General features: G+C 34.3%; 1 protein-coding gene across 1 annotated transcript; it reads left to right on the top strand.

Annotated features, from left to right (window-relative positions):
* The first annotated feature begins 6,579 nt into the window (after window positions 1-6,579).
* On the top strand, window positions 6,580-8,098 carry LOC127869866 (phospholipase A and acyltransferase 1-like). The gene is made up of 3 exons (XM_052412522.1): window positions 6,580-6,719; window positions 7,590-7,719; window positions 8,018-8,098. The coding sequence occupies exons 1-3, from the start codon at window positions 6,583-6,585 to the stop codon at window positions 8,096-8,098; spliced, it is 348 nt and encodes a 115-aa protein (XP_052268482.1). The 5' UTR covers window positions 6,580-6,582.
* Window positions 8,099-9,391: the final 1,293 nt, after the last annotated feature.

Below are 9,391 nucleotides of genomic sequence, written 5' to 3'. Positions count from 1 at the left end.
ATAATACTCCAAGGTAAATGCCAAAATAAATTTAATGCTATTGATCAGACTGTAACGTAATGTTAGTAAAACTGTTATAGATGAATATCGTCTTACAATAAACGGAGGTGAAGGTGTTATTAAAAAAAAAACAACAGAAAACAGCTAGAAGTCCCGAATTAGCAACATTTCGAAGAAGAAACTATAAGATGTGGTTGTGACAACAAAAATAGAATCAATTGTTAGATAAAGAAACGATTACGATAATATATAAATATTCATTATGGTCAATAAAGCTCAGTTAAAATATAGTAAAGATGGATCATACGTTTTTACCTGTTTGAGTAATCTTCATTGAAATAAATTTCATATCAGAAATATTGTAATATTGTGGATTCAAAACAGCGAATGTCCCCCATCTGCAGATGAAAAGTCGCTTGTTAAACCTGTCTTCTAGGTTCGGAATCAAGGTCAAGCATATTAAAGTTTGTCGCGACTTTAAATTCATTATTAATTATTAAATTGTCAAATAACATGTAAATACTCAAAATGTTAAGTCCTACTAAAGTTAATGCTACAAAAATGACATGATAAAGCTTTTGTAGACTGTTACTCCAATAAGGTTATTTTAAAGAAACTACACAAACAATTCTAAACCATGTTTAGAGGAAAATTTTGGCATACGGAATGAACTCCACGTAATGGTAAGGGCCATTATCATTGTGAATTAAAAGCAAAATAACTTGCAATAAGAATGATTTTAATTCACGAAAACGAGCTGTACATGTTGCCGACGTGAATCTAGTATATAATTTCCAAATAAATATCCGTCTAGTTTTAATATAGCGAGGAATTAGTGTGAAATCTCTGTCAGCGATTCAACATGATCCAATCATTATTTTCATCATACAATAGTGGGAGTATGCAAACTTATGTTGGCCAGATGTTGTAGTTTGAAATTACTTATTGTAGCTTGGGTTTAACGATAACCTTGGTTGTATTGAGGCACAGGGAGCTTCTAGCTTATAGACGGGCATAATTTCATTCACGCCAGTGTTAAATCAACATGGTCGACCAGTCTTTCAATATAATATATATCCTCCAGATACATATCTAAAATTGAACCTTAAAATGCCTTTTTATAGTAACAATGTAACTTAATATACTATGAATTGTGTCAGTTATTGTACAACATATACATTATCTTTTTTCAGATTTTTAAAAAAAATCATTTAAACACATACGACTCGACTAGGTCTCCTAGTGTTGTCCCTAACTTGTTCAATGTTATTTAGCACAAACCAATGATGCAAAATGAATGACAAAGCAACCGTTATCTTTACACAAATGATACTATGGTTTTAGGAGCATTTATATTTTAACAGTCGTGTATTGTTGATTACAAACATATCAATTTACAAACAAACAATACTGACTAGAACTTCAAAATGTGTCAAATTTGTGTATATAACAACATTACATAAACAAACCGAATGCCTGAATGATACCGTTAAATACAATATAAGAGAACTAACCATGAGCGTGATGAACTAATTTGTTTATCTTCAATCTCCATGCAGAGTTGCCCATGCTTTCACATGTAACCTTCGTGCAAGAGTTTGGTTTATCTTCCAACGTTTATGGTACGGTATAGAAGCATTGCTCTTGTTCCCGATATTTAATGGCATTTATATAAATATTTGTTGTGTTTGTTTAAAAATAATTTTTGCGTGTTCGGTCTTTTTTGTTGTTTTTGTAATTACCTGCTCATGTTAAAGCGGGTATATACGATTTTTTATATGTGTTTAATTTTAATATATTGATAAAATATGTTACAATAACACAAAATAGGCAAGAAAAATTATACATTAAAGCCGAATTTCATTAAATGCAGCAAAGACAAATTAGCGCCCCGAACCGATAGTGACGAACATATTTTCCTACAATAACCGAAGCATTCGTCTTTGTATTATAAACCGTTAAAATACGAGGGGTGTTCCAGAAGTTCGTGGATTTTCGCTATAACTTATTAGTTTGCTGGTAAAAGTCAATGAAATTTACATATTATACAAACCAATTATCACGGACTTTATATATAAGCTAAAAATGCATGAATTCCATAAAGCGCGTTTGAAACGCGTTGCCATAGAGACCTCAGTAACGACATGCGGCGCACGCGTGTATTTTATTATAAGTATGAGCGTTACGCGAATTTAAATTTGGTTTAAATGTCGTTGATAAACATAATTTACGGCAAATTTCACGTTACAGCGCCTAAGTCCTCCTTACAGCCCGGATTTGGCCCCTATGGACTTCCGCGTCTTCCCGGAAGTTAAATCACAGTTGCGCGGTATTCGCTTTGCAAGTAAACAGGAACTTACAGTTGCAGCAAAGCAAATCGTGTCGTCTTTTGACGCTGACTGGTATAGAGACACTTTTCAAGTGGATTTCCCGACACATAAAGTGCATTCGCGTTGGAGTTGATTATGTGGAAAAGATTTGACAGTTGTTAACTTCATAACGTCATTGACGTTGAACAGAAACGTTACACGTGCGTCGGTGTGCACATGTTTTAATCTCTGATATATATTTCTTGTTTTATGTATTTCCATGATATTTGGAGAGTAGATTTGGAAAGGACGAAATATTTTTAACATGCTATTTGTTTGTCCATTTATGTTACCAAATGAAAGTTATAGCGAAAATCCACTAACTTCTGGAACATCCCTCGTAAGTTTAGATGCACATCGTACATGTATGGTATACATACTGGCGAATTCGGCTGTACAGCCGTTTTCAATTCAGAATTAAATATCTGGCTTATTTCGCATTTTTCGACACATGTTCTTCTTAACTTTTATTTTAATTTATATTGAAATATATATATAATGAGTTTTTACGCAGTTTATATAAATTCATAAATATTTGACAAAATCGTATATACCCGCTTTAATTATTGCCTTTGAGCGGTTTTCTGCTATATATGCAAGCGTATGTGTAAGACGAGGAAAAACATACGAAATTCAGTTGTAATGAAACACAAACATTATTACAAGCAATTACATTTCAGTCGAATAAGAATACTTGACACTTCATATTGATAAGTGTTGTTAACTGTATCTAACTGTGTAACAATGATATATAAGTGTTAAAATTTTCTGAATCTTCTGGAATAGTTCTGCGTTAGTTAGGGATTTTATAGAAAAACGAAAATGCTTCTTTTTAAAGAAAACAATCACACAATGGAACGCGTATGATTTGGCACCGGTTAGTTTAATAAATTAGTTATTGGTAATAACACATGTTTTATGTTCTGCATAAAACAATACATGTTTAGTTAAAAAATGAAGCTCTTGAAAAAGGTCAATACAAAGAGATAAACGCATTTTTTTACAATCTCCATGTGTTTCCTTGTCGATTCCATTTTAATCAAAACTTACACAATTAAAATGCGCGTGTAATAATCACACGTTTATTGAAGCCCATACACTGCATACAATGTTTGTAAAACACTTAGGGTATCAATGTTGCATTTAAGTCATCATGATCATCATCATCATCATGATCATCACCATCATTACAATCATCATCATCATCATTATGATCATCATCATCATCATCATTTTGATCATCATCATCATCGTCATCATCATCATCATCATCATCATCATCATCATCATCATCATCATCATCATCATCATCATCATCATCATCATTATCATCATCATCATCATCAGCAGCAGCAGCAGCAGAAGCAGCAGCAGCATCAGCATCAGCATCATCAGCAGCATCAGCATTATAATCATCATCATCATCATCATCATCATCATCATCATCATCATCATCATCATCATCATCATCATCATCAATATATTAATCATCAAAATCGTCAAAATCATCATCCATATTGATTATCAACAAGGGTTTTGGGGTTTAATGAGGGACGACAACAAAGAGATCCTCTTCCAGTCAGGTCCGTTTTGGGGTGCAGTTAGTAGCTCATTCGTTGCGATGGACATCCGCTTGTTGCATTGTTAACACAGCTTTTCGTCTAACGCGCTCAACGACGATCTTCCTCTTGCATGCCCTGGAGCACAGTCTTGCACGGTGATTCTTGTCTGAAAACATGTCAAAACCATGCCAGCTTTGTGGTTTGACGGTCGCCAGGAGGATGTCTTTTAGGTTTACGCTTGTTTCATTTTCTGGACGTACTCGGTGGTCTTGTGGATGCGGAGCTGTCTTCGGAGACAAGTGTTCAACGACAAGTATCATGCGTCATGTGTCCGCATGTCTCGCAGCCGTACAATATGATGGAGAGTACGAGATACTTGGATAGCCTGTTCTCGATGGGACAGCTCTGATGAATATGGAGGTGTGGTGGTGTTGGAGGTACTCCTGCATTTCTACTCAAGGGTTTAGTCAACGGGCAGAAGAAGAGCAGACACCATCTGTCAATTGAGATGAACTGCGCTGCTAACGTTTCCGCTGAATTCTTGGATAAATTGATTTAGCCCTTCGTCTATGTTGAAACTTCTCAGAACCTGCGGCAGGCTATCATACCAGACGTGATCGAAAGCGTTCTTAAAGTCAATAAATGTGAAGAAGACATCATGTTGGTTTTGCAGGTGTTTCTCAATGATGATGTTGCAGTTAAATATATCTTCTCCTTTGCTCCGCCATCCTGAATACAATTCACCAAAGATCATTCTTAATAACCATTTGGCAATACGAAATTTTATTTCAGCAATTGCAATGAAGCGTTAAAGATAGCACAATAGCGTTACGTATATAGACCATAGTATCATGTATTTGTTCCGTGTACAGTACTTAAACCTATATATAGGTATTATTAAGAAGTTTTTTTCCACTGGGAATTTTCGTGCTTTCGGTTTGTTGATTCAAACTGTTCAATTGGTACCCAAGATCTGGCTCGCGGATTGACAATTTGTTTGAGATATGGCTCAGCAAGAGTTGGGACACAACCGGACGGTTTTAGCTTCACTCAGACCAGGGGACCTGGTGGAGTTTAAAAGAAGATTTTATATAAATTATTCGCATTGGGCCGTCTACAAAGGTGCGTATGGCTAGATATCCAAAAGTTAATTCAGTTACGCGAGATAAAACTTCGTATGTTGACAAGCAAGAACTAAACACGTTTTTTTACGATTATTTTATATAAATTATGAAAACGCCATGGGTAGAAATTAACATGAATACATCTTCTCAACATAAAGCTTCATTAATTGTCACAATAAGTGACATGTATATAAAAGAATAAGCTCAATATTCAAACAGCCCCACAGCAATTTGTGTTCAAATGGATAATATTTGTTTTCATCCGCCGTATTTTTATAAGTACGTACACTTTTACAAATTTGTATGTAATTATGGAAATTACATGAATAATGTCCAAAACTGCCGACACACGCGCCAAACCCATAAAAGCACAAATCCAGGTATGTAGTATATACAATAACCAATGCAAACAGAACTACATGTCGTGGGCATATCGTATTACTGTTTATAACGGTCTATTGTTAAACATTAAGTTGTATTGTATATTAGTCTGGTCTGTGTCTTCACGCATAAGAAATGTTTCGAAAGTGGACAGGCAAGTAAAATATCCCAAGCATTCACAGCAAACTATCCAAAATCTCACGATGAGGTTCGATTCTTTACCAGTTATATCAAAACGTGCGCTAATGTGTGATTGAAAAATCATTCAATGGCAAAGTGGTTTTATATCATTCGTGTAGTATATACAATAACCATTGCGAACAGAGCTACATGTCGTGGTCATATCGTATTACTGTCTATATTTGTCAATTGTTCAACATTCAGTTGTATTGTTAATTAGTCTGGTCTGTATCTTCACGCATAAGAAATGTTTCGAAACAGGGCAGGCAAGTTAAATGTCAAAACGTGCGCTAATGTGTGAAAAATCATTCAATGGCAAAGTGGATTTATATCATTCGTGAACCTAGTTCTTACAAAAGGAATAGACTCCTATATGCGTAAATGGCTTGTCTTTGTTTTTTGATATAATATGTTATTACTATTATGTTTAACGTTAACGTTAATTGTCTTCGAATTCAATGAGATTTGAAAGCATTACATAAACTTACATTAACTATTACATGACGTTTAAGCTAGGAAACAATAAATCATAAGTCTAAGTAATTTGATTTCAGCTCTTGTCGCAACTAGCTACCATTCAAATTCCTGTGAAGTGGTTATATTATTATGTAACTTTAAGGCACCACCTAAATCACAGAAACAGGAGTGAACGTTTGAAAATGTATATTTATCTTAATTAATTTGGAACTTGTATGTATGAAAGACATCGGCAAAATATAGCCTTAAAGTATTAAATAATTTTACGATATCTACAATGCTAAGTGTAAAACAGTTACTACCAACACTAACGTATGAATGGTTTTTAACTGTTTGTGATAATAAAGACCTATTTTAATTATATCTTAAATAATATTAGGAATGTATAAATGTTCATGTAAGCATAACAAACGAGTAGAGTATGTACAAAAATAACGTTCTGGACTGTGTCAGGAGACTTTAAGATCGTCCATCTAGCTGGCGCCGGAAATGAAGGCCAACCCTGGCCATGTCTTCGGTATCTGCGGTCAGATATTCGACAAAGCTAACGTCCGCGTCGAGGATTTCTGGGACGTTGCCGGTGATTCGAAGGCTTACAGGAACAACTCGCTTGACGGTTCTTACAGGTGCTTATTTTTTTAAGCTGCAATAAAAGCAATAATTTTCATAATTCTATTCGATAGCACATGTCATTGCCTTCTGTCCTTCTAATATATGATATTATGTACTTTATTAAAATGATATAAATAGTGTTTTTTTTTATTAATATTAATTTATGTCTATTACTAACACGTTTTTATGGTTGATTGTTTTTGCTAATGCTCATTTTAATGTATTTCGTTTTCATTCTTTAAATCCCCTTTGATGTTTATATGTTTGGTTAACGGGTCCATCTGTTGTGTATTTATCATTCCATATGTCAGTCCGTGGAATTCCCTTTTGTATATTTATCAGTCCATATGTTCAGTTGGTATATCCACGTATTACATATTTCATATTTCTGAGAACATGTACAACCATTATATTTATGGATTCACGTTTTTTTTAAATATTTATAATATCACGAGTTCAGTTTGTGGATTTAACTTTGCATATGTATGAGTGCATATGTCCAGTTCGCGACTGTGCTTTAAAAAATAAATCAGACCATGTTCAGTTCGTAGATTCACCTTTTACCTACTTAAAAGTCTATATGTTCATTTTGTGGATAAACCTTTTGCACATCATAAACCTATAATGTAATCTTAAGTTTGTAGATTCACATTTTGCATTTTCATCGGTCCATACTGAGTTGGCAGATTCATAATTTTCATATTAAGAAGTCAACATGTCCAGTCAATGGAATCACCTTCTGTGTATGTATCACTCCATATGTTTTGATTATGGACTCACATTTTGCATATTTATTAGCACTTATGTGCAGTTTGTGGATTCCCATTTTGCATCTGTATATGCCCGTCTCAGTTAACGATGGCGTCTTTATTAATTTTTATCAGCCTGTCACCTCCTGAAAACATATTAGAAAGAGCCATGGCTAAGATTGGGGAGATTGGCTACAACATAATTTGGAAAAATTGTGAACATTTCGAAAAGTTCTGTAGATACGGGAAGGAAAAGAGCGAACAGGTTGGTTAAACCATTAAAATGAATGTTGCATTTTATGTGTAACATTTGTCTTCACGTATCATATACATATTTTCATCTTTGTCTTTACAAGTTTCAGCAAATTGGTTTCAGTGGTACTTACTTTTTCATTTTCATTAAATGACTTGATATAAAGAACATACTTTTTTAACGACGAGGGAAACTTTTATAAAATCAAAACGACTCGATTTTGCAATGAAAGTTATTAAGCGAATAGAAACTATTTTAACCAATATGCACCATTAGGTGCACATTTAACATGCATCATTTTACTCTGCAGGTGGAGGGTGTAGTCTGGTCGTTGGTTGCGTACTGGGTTGGTGGCTTCATTCTGTTGCGGATGTTTCTGTACAAGAAGTAGAAAAACGAGAGCGCCGATGGCGTTAATGACTATTTGCAAGATACAGGGAAGTTTCTTTTGAAGTAAATGTTTAGGGGACAGTTGACTGAATGAATATCAAAAAGTCTATCAACAAAAACAGTTTTTAAGGAAAGGTAAAAATAAATGAAACAAGAAGTGATGCTGTATTGCAAAACACCCTGTATCAATTGGAAAATCAGAAACATGTATCAAGGGAGCTTGATACTTTTCGAGCAAGTAAACGCCCGGATTCAAATGTTATTTCTGATTTGCTGGACGTGTATTTACGCTCTGGTTTGAACTTGGAGAAAAATAGCTCCCTACAGATATGTCCGTTGTTTGTTTATCGAAAAGATGTAGTTTATTTTCTGATAATTGTTATATGCTCCTTTGTCTTTGAGATATTTGTACTTGGTGGTAATAAACGCTACATTACAGAATTAGTATTTACGAGACTGAACGACTTTATATATTCGAAAGCTAAGGTCAAAGGTATATGAAAGTTTTTCTTTATTTGTTTGTTACTTCTCATTATACTGTTACGATCGCTTTATTTTCATTCAATCAGAAAGGAAACATAATAACTATAGATATCTTTAGTCGGTGAAACTTTCTTAGACACAATGCTCACTAAGAATTTATATCTTATTATTATGTCCCCCACCACTATAGTGGGGGACATATTGTTTTTGCCCTGTCTGTTGATTTGTTTGTTGGTTTGTTGGTTTGTGCAAACTTTAACATTTCCAATAACGTTTGCAATATTGAAGATAGCAACTTCATATTTGGCATGCATGTATATCTCATAGAGCTGCACATTTTGAGTGGTAAACGGTCAAGGTCAAGGTCATCCTTTATGGTCAAAGGTCAAATATATGGGTCAAAATCGCTCATTTAATGTATACTTTTGCAATATTGAAGATAGCAACTTGATATTTGGCATGCATGTGTATCTCATGGAGCTGCACATTTTGAGTGCTGAAAAGTCAAGGTCAAGGTCATCCTTTAAAATCAAAGGTCAAATATATGGGGACATAATGTTTCACAAACACATCGCTTGTTTTTGTTTTACTATATCTATGATATTTTCTCCGTTTTTGTCTTGCAAAACGTGCAAGTTTTTTAGAATTTTCTAAGATTTGCCGGATTTCAATAAAAACGTTAAAAACCTTTAGACCTGTCTTAACCGGTTGTCGTCTATTTCGGCACCTAGGTTTTTAGGCCCCTGTTTTTTCAGGCTCATTTGGATCATAGAATTTTCTAATAGACGATTTTTTCGGCCATTTTGTTGTT

Source organism: Dreissena polymorpha, chromosome 2, assembly GCF_020536995.1.
Source record: "Dreissena polymorpha isolate Duluth1 chromosome 2, UMN_Dpol_1.0, whole genome shotgun sequence".
Lineage (NCBI taxonomy): Eukaryota > Metazoa > Mollusca > Bivalvia > Myida > Dreissenidae > Dreissena > Dreissena polymorpha.
This window is presented reverse-complemented; position numbering and strand designations above follow the sequence as displayed.

Bases quoted from the DNA above. Each gene is read 5' to 3' on its own strand.
- LOC127869866 (XM_052412522.1), top strand. From the start codon at position 6,583: ATGAAGGCCAACCCTGGCCATGTCTTCGGTATCTGCGGTCAGATATTC. The intron at 6,720-7,589 runs GTGCTTATTTTT...AATTTTTATCAG, and splicing joins TCGCTTGACGGTTCTTACAG to CCTGTCACCTCCTGAAAACA. The intron at 7,720-8,017 runs GTTGGTTAAACC...TTTACTCTGCAG, and splicing joins GGAAGGAAAAGAGCGAACAG to GTGGAGGGTGTAGTCTGGTC.